The 17314-nt window shown below is 34.7% G+C and overlaps 1 protein-coding gene across 2 annotated transcripts; it reads left to right on the top strand.

Moving 5' to 3' along the window:
* Positions 1–3796: 3796 nt before the first annotated feature.
* On the top strand, positions 3797–16868 carry LOC106871045 (iduronate 2-sulfatase). 2 transcript variants are annotated; one of them, XM_014917309.3, is made up of 9 exons: positions 3797–3881; positions 6484–6587; positions 8141–8280; positions 10180–10357; positions 10611–10699; positions 11632–11848; positions 12892–13052; positions 13894–14020; positions 15070–16868. In XM_014917309.3, the coding sequence occupies exons 2-9, from the start codon at positions 6509–6511 to the stop codon at positions 15885–15887; spliced, it is 1809 nt and encodes a 602-aa protein (XP_014772795.2). In that variant the 5' UTR covers positions 3797–3881; positions 6484–6508; the 3' UTR covers positions 15888–16868. The 2 variants fall into 2 exon arrangements, with proteins under 2 accessions (XP_014772795.2, XP_014772796.2); XM_014917310.3 differs by lacking the exon at positions 3797–3881 and adding an exon at positions 4576–4983.
* Positions 16869–17314: the final 446 nt, after the last annotated feature.

Below are 17314 nucleotides of genomic sequence, written 5' to 3'. Positions count from 1 at the left end.
ATCGGCCATAGCTGCGATCACACCTTAGTTGCCGGATCTTCTCAATCACAGCATATCTCCAAAGGTCTTCTGTTATTGCCTCTGTGAGGCCCAATGTTCAAAGGTCATGCTTCACCACCTCATCCCATGTCTTCCTGGGTCTATTTCTTCCACAGTTATGGATGAGGACAGCTGTGTGAGGAAGTGCCACTCCCTATGTAACACATGGCCATACCAGCACGGTTGTCTCTCTTGCACACAACATTTGAGGCTTCTTATGTCCAACTTTTCTCTCAGGGCACTTACACTCAGTTGTGTATGCACACTGACATTACACATCCAGCGGATCATACTAGCTTCATTTCTTTCAAGCCTACACATGTCCTCAGCAGTCATGGCCCATGTTTCACTGCCATGTAGCATGGCAGTTCGCACACATACATCATACAGTCTACTTGAGAGAGAGGGAGGAGGTCTCTTATTCTGCATTTGTGTGTTCAAATCACAGGCACAGTTAAAATGTTTAACAGTGAAACAATGTCATGAAAATTTTATAAATTTATGCATTAAAAGATATATCAAATGATAAATTGAAGTAAAATAATCATAGCAAGGAAGGAGCTGTGGATGTTACATGTTTCAGATCAAAGGTCATGCTGTGGCACTGCTATTATTAATTTTTGTTGTTGTTGTTGATTTAAATGCCTATCAGTATTATGAAAGTAGACAGATGCAGAAAGGAATACATATGATAGTTAATTAGCTAGGTACATCGGTGAGTCTGCAGATAGAGAGATATATTAATAGATATGCAAGCAGATGTGTAGCTGAACTGAAACTCAGTTGGTAAATAACTTTGACAGTAAAAAGTCTAGATTATATATATATATATATATATATATATATATATATAACAATTAGAAAATGGAGGATAATACACTGAACCCAACTACTTGCAGACGATGTATCCCGTTGAATTCATTAATTTAATTCATAGCAAAAGTGAAAAAAAAAAGAAAGAAAGAACCAAAGCACAGGTGTCTATGGCAGTCTATGTTATTTTGCCAACCTGGTTTACATATATATATATATATATACACACAAATAAGTTTTATCATTTTGATTCAAGCACATCATATTTGTCAAACATTAAAAGGAGGAAAATAAGCAATATCTTCTAAATTCATTTTGACTATATTTGAACAGTTTTGTTTAAATGGCAGGATTTCAAAAGAATTTTTTGAAATTCCTTGCTTATGTTTAATATAACAATGTTTTCAGATATGCTGACTTACACTGGGATTTTTATGATTCAAGAACTACTTCAAACAATGATAATAGATAATAAGGGTATGTATGTGTATAGTAGTGCTAAGTCTGGTAGTAGAAATGAATTGCATGGTGATGGTGATTCGTTTGACAATACAGATAAATGGATATGTGTTAGCAACTTGAAATATGATGCTCACATACACCTTCCCTACCCTGTTATAAATGATTTTGATGGTCACAGTAGACACCAACTGATGCTAGGTCTGTTGATTATTGTGATTTTTCTTTTTTTTTTTAATGGCTGCTGTTGGCTCTGGGCCTTTACTTTGGGATTATCATGTGACAGGATCCAATAATTATTTGACCTACTGCATGGAAAACATGGGACCATTTCAGAAACATTCCACATTCCAAAATGCATCTGTAGCAGTCACTGAGGCTTGAAAATCTATAAGCATTTGTTAGTTTGCTTTTGAACATGGGATTCCTATGTAAGCATACTATGGAGCAGTGCAGGAACAAATTTTCTGAAAATTATTCATTTACACTAAGGAATTAAGTTTACTTTGTAACCACCTGGTTTCAGGTTCTGTCCCACTGTAAAGCACCTTGGGCAAATATCTTATAGCACCAAGTCACCCAATGCCTTGTGAACAAATTTGGTAGACAGGAAGTCACTCAACAGTAAATCAAAATTCCATAAATACTATCTAATTCTGTATTGACTCAGATGGAAATATGTGTCACTCAAGAAGGACTTCAGTTTGAACAATTTTTATAATGTTTCATATTTAGATGCTTTTATTAAATTCATTCAATTGTTAAATAAGTCTTGGAATTAAATGGTTTTGATTTACTCAGGTGACTTTTGGCCAACCCTGTATATTGTATATATATAGGCGCAGGAGTGGTTGTGTGGTAAGTAGCTTGCTTACCAACCACATGGTTCCTGGTTCATTCCCACTGCGTGGCACCTTGGGCAAGTGTCTTCTACTATAGCCTTGGGCCGACCAAAGCCTTGTGAGTGGATTTGGTAGACAGAAACTGAAAGAAGCCTGTCGTATATATGTGTATATATATATGTTTGTGTGTCTGTGTTTGTCCCCTCCAACATCACTTGACAACCAATGGTGGTGTGTTTACGTCCCTGTAACTTAGCGGTTCGGCAAAAGAGACTGATAGAATAAGTACTAGGCATCGATTTACTCGACTAAAGGCAGTGCTCCAGCATGGCCGCAGTCAAATGACTGAAACAAGTAAAAGAGTATATATATATATATATATATAAGCCATGCCAAATCAGATTGGAAACTAGTGCAGCTTACCAGTTTTCAGTCAAACTGTCCAACTTATGCCAACATGGAAAAAGGCTGTTAAATGATGATTTAGAAAAAAATTATCTACCTGCAAAAAGGTTAAGTGATGATTTTAATGTACAAGTATATCATACAGGTAGGGGTCTGAATTCAATCTTCAGTTCTCGTGCCTTTATTATAATTCTATTGGCCAATAACAGAAGAGAGATCAGTGGTCAATGGTAACCTGTTTGCTGTATCTGTATTTGATTTTGACATGAAAGCAAAACCTAGAATCAAGAGGTTTCAAAGTAAGCTTAGCAAAGACTTAAGTTTTACTGTGCAGAAAAGCAAAAACCTTGCGTCACCTGGAAAATGATCATGCTTGATAGGTTGAGAAGCAGTTGGTAGACGTTTCATACAGTGTGCCCAATGTAAGTTATGGACACCCAAGAGATGTAATGAGATCACAGGCTGACAGCAAAGTTAGACTTCATGTGTAGCAGTTGAGTAAGAGATGACATGGGCAATAGATTCTCTCAAATGCATAGAAGGCTCCCTAGTAGTTCATAATTTCTGTTACCTGGGTAACAGTTCATAACTGAACTCCCATAGTAGTTCATAATTTCTGTTAGCCAAATTAGAAGAGGGATGGAAGTTCAGAAAACATTACAATCAGTAAAAATGCTCTGGAAAAAGTTCAGTGAGCTACTTCTCTGCTGGCAACAAAGACTTTTTCAGAGTGAAGGACAGATTATATACTTGTGTACAAAGTGCTATGATGTACGAGGGTCAGCTGAAAAGTTCATACGCTGACCAGGCTACTCATGGAATGTAACCAAATGAGGTTTATTTTTCAACATAATCCCCCTTGTGGTCCATATACATCCATCAGTATTACAGTGCTTGGATCCTGTTGGTGAAAAAGCTTTCATCCTGTTAGTCGAAAAAGTCAGCAATAACAGATTTCATGTCATCATCACTGTAATACTGGTTTCCAGCCAAGTGTTTTTCATGCTGGAGAACATGATAGATGGGGCCAAATCAGGAGAATAGGGACTGATCAACCAGTTTAAGACCACAGTTAGGCACAGCAGCCACTGAAGGCCAAAACTTTGAATGGCTATGGGGGTCCACCAGAATAGAATAGTAATCAAAGGGAGTGTGTGTGTATGTGTTGCATCGGCAAATATAATCCCCCAAAGAGCTCATAGAATGTTAGGGAGTTCAACTGCCGGTAAACGAACATATTGATCTATAATGGTAAATCTCAAGATGATTAAGGTATTGAGAGTTCTCTCCCCTTGTAAAGCTGGGATTTATTTTGTTTTGTCCGTAAGTTTTTATTTCCTCTTGTATTTTTGTGTTATTATCCTTGTCTATTGTAAATATTTTGGTCTTTCCTCATGTTTTTATTGTTATTAACCCTGTCAATTGTTAATATTTTGTGGTGCAGAATCGACACTACACAAAACAAACAAAAAACAATTGAAATGCACACTCTCACTTTATAACAACAATAATAATAATAATAATCCTTTCTATTATTGGTACAAGGCCTGAAATTTTTCGGAGTCGGGCTAGTCGATTACATCGACTCAGTGTTCAACTGGTAATTATTTCCTCTACTCCGAAAAGATGAAAGGCAAAATCGACTTCGGCGTAATTTGATCTCCGAACGTAAACTCGGAAGAAATGCCATTGAGCATTTTATCCGTTATGTTAATGATTAATGATAATAATAATAATAATCACATGTGTAGACGAACTGAAAAGCTCTGGATTTTGTCATTTCCAAAAGGTGGGATTTAAAAAAATTAAAAGCTTAGGAAAATAATTTTTTTTTCAGAATCGTAATCTCTGATTTTAAAACAGGGATCGGAATAAATTCTTCGGAAAACGATGATATAACTTAGGAGTGACCTTACCTTGATACATCTGCTTTTATTTTACCAAAGAGTATGTATGTATGTTAGCACTCCGTCGCTTACGACGTCGAGGGTTCCAGTAGATCCGATCAACGGAACAGCCTTGTGAAATTAACGTGCAAGTGGTTGAGCACTCCACAGACACGTGTACCCTTAACGTAGCTCTCGGGGATATTCAGCGTGACACAGTGTGACAAGGTTGACCCTTTGAATTACAGGCACAAGAGAAACAGGAAGTAAGAGAAAGTTGTGGTGAAAGAGTACAGCAGGGTTCGCCACCATCCTCTGCCGGAGCTTCGTGGGGCTTTAGATATTTTTCGCTCAATAAACACTCACAACACCTGGTCTGGGAATCGAAACCGCGATCCTATGACCGCGAGTCCGCTGCCTTAACCACTGGGCCATTGCCCCTCACTTCCAAAGAGTAATAAGACATAATTAGGGACATTCGATGTGAGAATCGGAATCGAATCGCTGTCAACTTTCGTTGTGCTACGCATCTGTGTTTTGTAAGAAAATTTTTTTATTTCTGCTGCGTTGAAGTAATTGAGATATGCAAGTATTTTATATATACATTTAGATACTGTTTGCTTAAAGCAGTGGACTCTCAAACTTTCTCCCCCTGGGCCCTTAATGAGTTCAATGTTTATAGTAAAATAGATTGAGGAAAAGGAAATGAAAGAAAAGTCATTAGAGTGAGTTTAATGTTTGTATAAATCTTCAAAGTCTGCTTTAATGGCAAATTCCTGGATTTTATCTCAAATATCAGCTTTATAATGATTACTGTTGTGTTTGGAGGAAATCCTGCTAAAACATGAAAATGTAATTAGAAGTAAGAATAAGGACTTTGATAGCTGTGGAAATTCTAAAAGTGCCGACTTTTTATATGATGCTTGGGAAATTTGAGGCAATGCCAATAAATGTTGAATAGTACATTGAAGGAATCTTTAATCCGAGTTTAAACATAATTTAAAAAGCCTTGAAAATTTATTTGGATTAATGTCACCACTTCGTTTACTAGAATTATCTTTAAAAATAGCAAAAGTGTTAGAGCAAATTTTCTAAAATTTTAATTCCCTTTTGAAGGTTTAGATCAGTGGTTCTCAACCACTTTTTTACTGATTACTATTCTATTCTGGTGGACTCCCATAGCCATTCAATGTTTAAAAGTTAGTTTTATAGATACTCCTTTCAAAATTCCTATTTTGTTTATCACCCATTCACTTGTATAAGTTTGCAGTAGAACTCTCTGAGAGAACGTGTGAAACATTGTGTTGACCTTCTTGGGATTTGATCTCAGAATGTCCAAGTGTACATGTGAATATTGGTTTTTAACTTCGCAACATGGTCACAAATTTGGGGGAAGGGTGTAGTCAATTATATTGCCCTCAGTTCTTGACTGGTACTGTACCAACCCCAGTACTTGACTAGTACTTTATTTTATTAACCCTAAAAGTATTTAACACAAAGTTGACCACACAGAATGTAAAGGGCTATAACTAAATATCATTTTCAGCTGTTCTATTGTCCTTTGACCTATTATATCCAGGTTTAAATATTTAAAATAAAGGGAATTAGTCAGAAAGTAGAGGCTTCTGCAGGTAAAATGAAGGCAGTGAAGCAACTGAGAAGCTGGTCTGAATGCTGTGAATAATCAGAGTGAGTTTGGTTAAAGGCTGTTACCTGCTATTGAATAGGGGTGAGCTCATAAAAAAGTTTGGTAAGTTCAATTGCTAAACAAAGAATCTAATGTTTTGAACCTTTGTCCATCATTTGAGCAGGAGGATGAGAGAGAAAGTAGTATTGTCTATTTAGTTTGGAGGAATTGAAGTGAATGATTTAAGTGAGGAAAGCCAGCATCCCAGTTTTTCTCTCAGTTGATATGGTTTCACTTTATTTATTTTGCCACTACCTCCAGAAAAAGCATGAACATTACATAACCCTCATTTTCTTACCAATAAATATGATGTGTGTATGTAAACTATAAATTGTCATACTTTCAATTTCAGGACAAGTATATTGTAACCTACAGCTATGTTGTCAAACCTATTAGTTTGCCTACTATTTCTTACTTGTGCCAATAGTCTTCATTTCTTTGACCAACAAAACTTTGGTAAGATAAACAAATTGCTTCTTACATTTTACTTTACTTCTTTGATTCCTTTCTTCTCTGTATTTAACCCTGATGTTTCATATTCGGTTTCATATTTGAATTTCGTGGCACTAAAAATGCTATTTTAATTTCTCTTGGCAAATCTTGTAAGTCAATTATGTTGCTCCAATGTCGGAATCTAATCTCAGAGGAAGTCTTTTATATTAATTCTAACAAACGAAAATATATTCTAAGGTGGGTGGGGGTCTATATAAGTTACTCAGTAATCCTCAAAATATTCTGCTGAACTTGTTATTATTTAGTCTCTGATCAGCTTTAATCAAGCAGACATGGTCAGAAGGCTTTCCAGCTGTGACCATCACATTTTGCTTTTCTGAAATGTAATATACCTAGGATCACATTATCTAATATAACCTTTTATGGGGGTGTGATTAAAGGGAATTTTGGCTATTATTTCTAGCAGGGAGAGGCTCCCACCATGGTTCTTGTGAGGTTTCTAATACTGTGATACACCGTAATTGTTATTTGTATAAATAAATAGTAACAGAAAATATAATTATTTAGAAATTAAATAATCCTTATACCATTTCTGAAATAGTTGATGTTGCACCAGTTATATTGTTTCAACTGCTGTATTTTAGTTTGACTTTTTATTATTATTATTTAATTATTCATGGAAGTGGGGACAGTGCAAGCCCTCTCAGACTTGTGAGATTGATGCAGCTGATATCTAACCTGAACAGCTGCTCAGATTCTTCACAAAAGAGAACTTGTGATCTCATCTAAATGGTTGCAACAGGCTGAACGCTGCTAAAGGCCAGGTGGGTTAGGGTTAAACTGAGTAGTTTGCTCCATTTATCACCCACGATGTGTTTAAAGGGAAATAATTGCTGTATATTGATGTTTATGTGTGTTTTGTGTATTTATATAAGGGAATTTTGATCAGATATTAGAGACAGGGGTTTTAGAAAGGGTTGCTCTTTGACCCCCCAAGTTAGCCATGCTTGAGCAAAACTGCAATTAAATGTGTCCCAACCACAACAGTCTTGTATTTTTGTACATCTAAGGATACATTCTTCAATGTACCCCTAAGACTAGGATTTTGGTTGTGATTTAATAGATATTTCATCAACCCTGATCATCAACCTTTCATCAACCCTGATGAAAGGTAAGAACATCAAAACTAGTTGGTTCTATTTTCATTCCTGATTGGTTTTATACAAAATGTTTTACAACTACTGTTGTGAAGTAACCCAGCCAGTGTAAGAGTCTTTATTTATTTATTTTTTCCCAACCACATAAAATGGAGATAATGAACACACAAGTTTTGATTGGCCTTTAATTTAATTTAATGATACACTAGGAATTATTATCAAGCCACCATGAATTGTGCCTAATTTTGTTTGTATTTTAATAGGTAATCTTTTATTCCTTTAGCTCAGTATCTTGAGTGATTGTAAACAAACCCTGATGAAATGTAAAAACAACAAAACTGGTTGCTTCTATCTTCGTCCTTAACTGTTAAAATAATGAAGATGACAATTTTTTTGCAGAACACAGAAAGAATGTGCTGTTCATTGTTGTTGATGACCTTCGACCTACACTTGGTTGTTATGACAACCCAGTGGTAATAACACCAAATATTGATCAGCTGGCTTCAAAATCAATAAAATTTCAGCGAACTTATGTCCAAGTAAGATCTTTGTTTGTATTTTGATCATTAATGTTTAATTGCAGATAGTATTTTAAATTACCTAATCAGTGAATGTTTTTTTTCATTAAAATTTCACATACTTAGACATTCTGAGGTCTGTGGTTTAGTCAACAACAGATGTTTCATCAAAGAATTATGTAAATGTGTAGCTAACTATGTTTGCAGTATATGGTGGCAAGCTAGCAGTATTGTTAGCATGCCAGGAAAAATGCATAGTGGTATTTCATCGGTTTTTATGTTCTGAGTTTAAATTCTGCCAAGATCAACTTTGCCTTTCATCCTTTTGCAATCAGTAAAATAAGTACCAGTTGAATATTGGGGTTTATGTAAATGACTTCCCCGTTCCCCTGGAATTGCTGGCCTTGTGCTAAAACTTGAAACCAATATATGCAAGAATATAAGTATTGAAATAATGAATTTTTATGGGTCAATCTAATGTTGATGGAGGGAAAGAATTTGGTGAATAGATTCACCATGTTCTGACACTCTAAAGATGAAATTGTGAAGCTTTGAAAGAACATGTTTGGAATTATTCCTAAGGCAGGAAGAATGTACTGGTCCACCAGATAGGAAAGGATTCACAATAAACCTGCAAAGCAAAAGGGTAGAACTCTAGAACAGTTTCTTTCATTGAGCTGAGGATTACATCACATTTGCAATGATGGCTTTGTGCACTGAGCAGTATTTATAGCCATAGCTTTAATATTTGCCCCTAGCTTAAGTTTAAAATGATTGGTGAGGTTTTAAATGAAATAAATTCTCATTTTAGGAAAGAAGAGAGAGAATCACTTCTTCCTCAGGCACATAGAGAGTAACAAATGGGAAAAGAAACAATCTCTACCAAACAGCTAATTCATTAGAGTATTGGAAAAACAACTTTGAATCCCCATGGAGAAAACAACTGAGGAGCTTTGACATGCCTTGAAGCAACAGCAGAATCCTCTACAGGGGTCACTTGAGCTGGGCACAATCTTACAATGGATGTCAGAGTTGAAATGACAGTTTGATAAATTATTTGCCCTTGAGCTAGAGGTAGCTACTTCATATGGGATATCATGGTTAGCATCTTATATGTTCCATCTTACATCCTTAGATGCTGTGGTAGAGGTACAAGATATTATTTTCATTGTAGCTGAATAGAAAAATATACTGAAATGCTGTAATTTATTGGTGGTTTACATTTTCCAACCTGCATCATTTGAAATATTCAGGAGAGTCAGGATGATACAGCAAGATTTTTGTCATCATTAACATCCTAGCTCACTAAAATATCAGATGGGGCTTGGCTCTTCCACTATCTTAGTTTCACAATCACATGTGGTGTCTTAGATTATTTCAAAGATTTTCATTGAGGAGTTCCCTGGTATGATATATATATATATATATATATATATATATATATGTACATATCTTTTTATTTTTTATGATATTTATTTACTTTTTTTTTTATTAGCTTTTACTGTTACCATCTAGTAATCTAGTCCCCAATAAAATAATTAGTACTGACTTAATAGATTGAGAAGAATCTTAGTGAATTAATCAAATGATGATTGTACTCAAACACATTAAGAAATGATGTAGGTCAAGAGAAGTAACTCCTTTAGTCAGTTTTCAAATTATTTCACAAATTAATTATATATTTAAAGTTGCTTTACATGTTAGTTACATGTCTTAGATGGCTTCTTGTTAATACAATTATAATTTTTTGGGACTATTTACCTTGTATTTACAGATGAAAAAAACATGTTAATATTTATATGTACACTACCATGTTTAGATGTAAATATTAAAACGTCCATCTAAATGATAAAGTTAATAGTTAAAAGAATTATGATTGTATTGCTTATAAGTTCAATATAAATCTTCTCCCTTGAGTAGCAGGCTGTCTGTGGTCCAAGTAGAACATCTTTCTTAACAAGTCGTCGCCCTGATACAACCAGATTGTATAATTTTGGATCTTATTGGAGGAAAGCAGCTGGAAATTTCACCACTTTACCCCAATATTTCAAGGACAATGGTTACTTTACAGTTTCAGTGGGAAAAGTATTCCACCCAGGTATGTTATTTCCAAGGGATAATTTTTATAATCTTATTATGTATGTATACTGCTAACCATTGATCAGATCTGACCTCTCACACCTACCGTACAACATCTTTCTAAAAAATAAAGAATGACATCATTGAAATCTCAAAGCTATGATAATGCATGATTAATTTAAAACAGTCTAAATAATTAAGCCTTACATTTGACAGTAATCTGAATACTAAAGGGTTATCAAGAAGCATGTCTTTTTCAATGTCATTTTTAGGACGTTCATCAGGTTTTACAGATGACTACCCATACAGTTGGAGCATACCCCCATACCATCCACCAACAGAGAAATATAAGATGGCCAAGGTAAAGTAAACATTTTAAAATAGTTTCTCTCCTTTCTTCTGGATTGATTAAAATGACTGAAATGCAACTGAAATGAGAAAGTGGGATTCAAGGGAAATAATGATGGTCTGTGTGGAAAAATTATATGTGAAACTGTAGGATCTGAGGAGTTGGGGAGGCAATACAAGGTGACATCTTATCATCATTGTTCACTTTCCATGTGTGCTGACATAGTTTAGATGGGTTGTCATGATGTAAGTCAGTTCCAGTTTGGAGCTACTCCCCTCCCAGAAGGTAGTAACTCTTACTTGTACATTCTATTTTTGGTAACTCCAGTACCTTTACAGAGTGTACTGGATACTTTTTTCTACTGTGACATCAGCACAGCAGAGACTGTTATATCCTCAGTATTTTTCACATTGCCAGGAAACTATAGAGTTTAGGAAAAGGCATAATTAATTAAATAAACTCCAATCTCATCAATCATATCAGTCCAGGAAGATCTTCAGAAGGTCATGGTCATTGCACTTTTCCTCTGACTAATAACACACACACATGCACACATACATACATGCACACACACACACACACACACACAAGTACTCTTTTAAATACAGGTTAATGAAAAACAAAAAAAGTTCCCTCCTCCAATCGTAATAATTGTCATAAAAATCTTTGACAAATTTCTGAAATTGAGAACGGAAGATTTACCTTCAATTATACAACACCAAATTGTTGTTGTTTAGTCCCAAAACTTCTCCCTGACTGAGCTGCCTTATGATCAAAGACTTTCCAACTATGACAATTCCATATTGCTAGAAGTATCAAGAACACTATTATCAATAGTCCTTTTTTAAGATGCTGGAATATGAGTTGACTGAAATTTAACTGTTATTTCTAGGAGGCTGAGTGACTCCCTTATTGGCTCTAATAGAAAATAGTTTCTATTTTAGGTGTGTCCTGGAGCAGATGGGAAACTTCATATGAATATTATATGCCCTGTAGATGTTAATTCACAACCTGAACACAGTCTGCCTGATATACAAAGTACAGAATATGCCATACAATTCCTGAAAGAAAGAGCCCTGAATAAAAGCAAGCAGCCATTCTTTTTAGCTGTTGGTTACCACAAACCTCACATACCCCTGAAATACCCTAAAAGTTATCTTGGTAAGTACAAATTCCTTTGTGGTTCTGCTAACCCTCTATTGTCTCTTGTTAATCATTCTTGATACTGAAATTTCAAATTAGAGAATATAGAAATCATAACGTTTATGTCTTTAACAAGAATATTAACTGCAAATTAAATGAAAGAGTTACACTAAGGGTGTAAGACAGAGCAAAACCTGTCCTCTTACTCTACTGAAAATGATAAATTCATCATTATTTTATATTAGTGTTTGCCTAGAAATGATTTTTTTAAATTTCTTAATAATAATTTTTTTCATTGACCTCTATAATTCTGTCAGCTGATTGTTTATTTTATGTAAAGAAGTTAAAAAAGCAAATTGACCCCTTGGTTAGGATGCATGTCTATCATGTTTAATTTTTCCCTTCAGTAGCATTGAAATCATCATTAGAGCCAACAAATTCCCTCAACAACAATTTTATGGTAATGCTTTATTGCTATACTACTTCGTATGGTGTCTATTTTTAAAGCTAGATAGATAAGTCAATTAGAGATGAGGTACTTGGCTCTAGTCACATTGCAGAATTCAAATTGCCGGCTTCTCAGTTGCCTGGTGGTGTGATTCTAATTAGAAATATTTGCCACGATCAAATGATGACCAACACTCTTAAAAACTGAAAGACATGAACCAAATAACAGTCCTCTGTATGGTCATATGACCTGCTAGAAATAACAGCAAAAACACCAGCAAAGGATACTCTATCATCTTCAAAAAGGTTAAGATGCATTCACCCAGAATAATGTAACTTTGTATACCTTATAGTTTAAACAAAGACTGCAAAATCACAACTTGAATGTTTTATTTTCTTATGGTTTATTTAAATGAAGAAGGGTTATACAAACAACCTTTCAGACAGATGGAAGTAAAGAGTAAAGGAGAAAAGTATTTGTAACCTGACCTCAATGCATAAAACTGTAAATTAAACAACAACAACAACACAGCTAGATGAAACTTTCTTTCAAAGACAATGCACATATTTTTTTCAGAGGCCAAACATATAGCAAAATCTCAAATTCTTTGTAGATTTGTACCCTTTTTCTGAAATAAAACTACCAAAAGACCACAATTATCCTCCAGGCTTTCCAGCAGTAGCCTGGAACCCATTGCTTGATCTTCAAAGAAGGGAAGATGTTGCAAAACTGAATGTTAGTTTTCCATTTGGGCCTTTACCAGACCATTTCCAAGTAAGTGATATCATAAAAGGTTTTACACTTCATTTCACTCTCCCCTCCCCCTCTCACACACACATTTATTGTTAGGGTATCTATAGAACGTTGATCCATCAGAAAGCTTTTGATTGATTCAAGTCGATCAGATCTCCACTGAATCCAGCTTTGTCATCCTCTTTACTATGCATCACATAAGGTGGTCATTATCATGGATAGATCTGCCCAGGGTCACACAGTTCTGTACTTTTCTCAACTGCACTTTTAATATCAAACACCAACATCTTTGCTTGTACCTTAGCCGAAATCTAAGATTCTGCATCCAGCAGGGTAATGGGCCAAAAATTATTGATAATATCTCTTTTACTTAGGTTTTTCTTTAACAATGCAATCACTTCCCAGTCTTCTGCTTGTTGTAATAAGTGTCTGTCAAGATCAAAATGAACAAGCAGAAAATGGAGATTTAAAATAGAAACAATCTCCAAAGTAAGGGACATTTAAGGAATGATTAAGAAAAGTTGCTTGGAAGTTATAAAATTAGTCTGCTATCTACAAGTTTAATTCCCTGTTGTCACTATTTAATAAAGAATGACCATCACAACCTCTACATTTTCACCTCTGGAGTGTCCTGAATGCTGAATCTATATTTATGGACACCTTGAGCCATAGTAGATCAAGAAATCTTATCACAGTAATGTCTAGGATAAATATGTTTTTATTTATTATATGCTATAAAAAATAGGCGAGTGAAATAATAAAAAGATGTGTGACAGTTAAGTGTGGTTTAGCCAAACAACATTGCTCTGATGTTTCTATTCTATATTCATTCACAGACAGTTTATTTAATTGTTTTCTACAGAAACTTATAATTCAGAGTTACTATGCAGCTACCAGCTACACAGATGGTCAGATAGGACAGTTACTTGCTTCTTTGGACAAAAATGGTTTTGCTGACAATACAATCATTTCAATTATTGGAGATCATGGTAAGTTGACATAACTTAAAATGCAACTAATAATTTCTTTGCTATTATCCCATTTCTATTTACATAGAAATATTTTTATGTCTAAATGTGTGTGTGTGTGTGTGTGTGTGTGTGTGTGTGTGTGCAACAGCTTTTCTTTCACATACATAGAGCTCATGGCTATGCTCTAATTCTATCACTGGATTTGAATTTCCTTGGTTAGTTCTGTACATCAATACTTAGGTATTTAAAGGTTGAGTCAAACATATCAACTCTTGGAAAGGTAAAAGGCAAAGTTCACTTTGAATGGGAATTTTAACTCAGAACAAAAAATGCCCTTCCTAAATACTGCATTTTGTCTGATGTTCTCATGAATGTGCCATTAACTTTAAAGAATTTGGAGAAATTTAATGAAATACCTTAAGTTTATGTACCATGTATTGAAAATATCCAGATGTAATCACAAATGTCTTGGCAGATAAGATATGCCTGCAGATTAATGAGTCTAGAGATATATCAGAGAACACAGTTCTACAAATATCTAATAATTTAGAGTGAAGTATGATGCCCATCTTGATATTTAATCAGTGGATTGCTCTGAGCATTCAATAAATGACAGATCTGAGTAAATATATGAGATTTTGAAAATTGGCTTTAGTAGTGGTCATATTGAGGCACTGTCTACAAAGATTTTAGTCAATCATAGCAACCCCAGTATTTGTAGGTTGGTATTTATTTTATTGGCCATGGGAGGATGAAAAGCAAAGTTTACTTGGGCAAAATTTGAACTTAGAACATAAAGTGATGTATAATGAAATAGTATGAAGTATTTTTGTTTGACACCGTACTGAGTGAATCTTTATCTGACTAGTGCTAGTCAGCAATAACTAACAAATATTTAAAATCTATTCAAAAATGCAAAGAAAATGAATGCAATATTGAAGGTGATATTCTCACTTGGCTTCTGATGAAAACACTTTCAATATTGAGATAATTATGAAAATCTATAAGAAATTCAAATTGTTTTTAATGATTTCTAATGTTGAAACATTTCTACTTTGCTTTTTCAGGCTGGGTTCTTGGGGAGCATCAGGCATGGTCTAAATTTTCTAACTTTGAAGAGGCAGTTCGAGTACCTTTTATAATGCATATTCCTGGTCTAACTTCAAAAACTTTTGCACCTGGTTTGAATTTTCCCTTTCTAGATTCATTCAAATTTTTTAACAAGTCTCAAACCCTGAAAGAGTCTTTAAACATTAAATCAAATAGACTGAGAGGAAATGAATATAGTACCAATGAATCACATGATGCATTAAATGCTGTTTCTCACAAACAAATTGAGAGTGAATTTGCTATGCCTTTCATTAAAAATACTCAGTTTGTCAGTAATGTTTTTGTGGAGCTGGTAGATTTATTTCCTACGTATGCAGAGCTAGTTGGTTTACCTCTACCTGAGCTATGTCCCCGAAACTCATCATTAATCAAAGTATGTACAGAAGGAGTCAGTTTAGTAAAAGTGATCAAGGAAACTCTGAAATCACCCAATGTACCCAACAGTGTCAGTCGAAATTGGAAAAAGGCAACTTTCAGTCAGTATCCTCGTCCATCAGATTTTCCTCAAATGGATAGTTTGTTGCCACATTTAAAGGCCATCAAAATCATGGGATATTCAATGAGAACCAATGACTATAGATATACAGAATGGGTAGGGTTTAATCACACTAGTTTTACTCCTGTATGGGAAGACTTGCACGCAACAGAATTATACTCCTTCAACTCTTCTGACTATAACAGAGCCATAGATCCAAAATATGCTTCTTTAGTTAGAGAGTTATCAAAGAAACTTCATGCTGGCTGGAGAGCAGCCTTACCCCAAAATATATATTAAAGTACTAAAAATGTGAGAGCTATGAAAAATATGCAAATTCATAGCTATCTTGCATGATCAATTTACAGCCAAGACTAAATATAGTTGAAATTTGTAGAAAAACAAAAGATGAAGACAGGTGTATGAACAACAAGCAAGTGTATTAGTTTGATGCTCGGAAAAATGAAAGTCTTTTATGTTTCAAGCCCACGTTCTTCAGCAGAAAGAAATAGGAGAGAATAAACAGAGAGAAAAATGAAGAAAAAGTTTTTTACGTTTTGAGCATTAATATATATAGATATCAATCAATGTTTATTTATTATCCCAAAATAGGGGATTAAAAGTCATTAGGAAACAGAAGTCATTCTGGATTAATCTCCCTCGCTGTTCTTGTCTAAAAAATCTCACAAAATATTGATCAAAGTTCTGTTCAGTGGAATCAAACCATAAAGATATGGCTCCAAAGAATGTATCAAATATATGTCTGTATCAAAATTATATAAAACCTTCATTTAAACAATGCCTGTTTGAACAAAGTATATCAAAAAATTTTTTAGAGGTACCATAATAAAGGTGGCATTTCAAAAACAGCAAGAGGACACCCAGGAGTAACAATGCCTGGCTCCCTTACAGTGTCAGGAACCAATGACCCAAAACACTTGCTTGTTGGGTGTTCTTCCTTTAAAGATTTCTCATGTCTGCTCATCCTGTAGTGAGTTCCCACTTACTGTGTGTGTGTGTGTGTGTGTGCGCGTGCATACATGAGCTTCATTTGAACAATATTTATATTTGTTGTTTAAACAAATATCAAAAAAATATTTTAAAGATATCATAATGAAATATGTCTTCTATTTTTGAGAAACTATATGTTTTATGAAAAGTCTTCCAAGTTTAATTTGAAGTATGATATAGTTTGAAAATGTAATGTAAGAGAATGGATGAAATTAAAGTGACTGAAATCCAGAAGGAATGAAAATAAAAAATAATCTGAATATATTGAAATGGATTTCTTTTATTCTTTTATTTTTACTTGGTTTCACTCAATGGACTGCAGCCATGTTGGGGTAGGACTATGAAGAATATATTTAGTTATATTGACCTCAATCTGATATTATTGATGAAGCATGATTTTTGAATGTTGGACCTCATGAAGGCAATGACAAAGGACCAAGACCTTTGGTGATATGTTGTGCTTGAGAAGACTTGTCAAGTCAGGCGAGATCATAGTTGTGGAAAATGCCAGTGTTGTGTAAATGACATATAAAAATCACTCCTCAAACGTTGGGTGATGTGCTGTGCTTGAGAAGATCTGTCAAGCCAAGTGAAATCATAGCCGTGGCTGATGCCAATGCCAGTTGACTGGCACCCATGCTGGTGGCACATAATAAGCACTGTTTGAGCATGTGGCTGATGCCAATGTTACGTCAGTGGCACGTAAAAAGCACCCA

Source organism: Octopus bimaculoides, chromosome 9 (genome assembly GCF_046866305.1).
Source record: "Octopus bimaculoides isolate indiv1 chromosome 9, ASM4686630v1, whole genome shotgun sequence".
In the NCBI taxonomy this organism is placed as follows: Eukaryota; Metazoa; Mollusca; class Cephalopoda; order Octopoda; family Octopodidae; genus Octopus; species Octopus bimaculoides.
Note: the sequence above shows the minus strand (reverse complement) of the source record. Positions and strands in the feature narration are given on the sequence as shown.

What these genes read in the sequence shown, in the direction of transcription:
- LOC106871045 (XM_014917309.3), top strand. Translation starts at nt 6,509, where the DNA reads ATGTTGTCAAACCTATTAGTTTGCCTACTATTTCTTACTTGTGCCAAT. An exon ending in CTTTGACCAACAAAACTTTG is followed by an intron (nt 6,588 to 8,140) that starts GTAAGATAAACA and finishes ATTTTTTTGCAG; the next exon opens with AACACAGAAAGAATGTGCTG. An exon ending in CTTTACCAGACCATTTCCAA is followed by an intron (nt 13,053 to 13,893) that starts GTAAGTGATATC and finishes TGTTTTCTACAG; the next exon opens with AAACTTATAATTCAGAGTTA.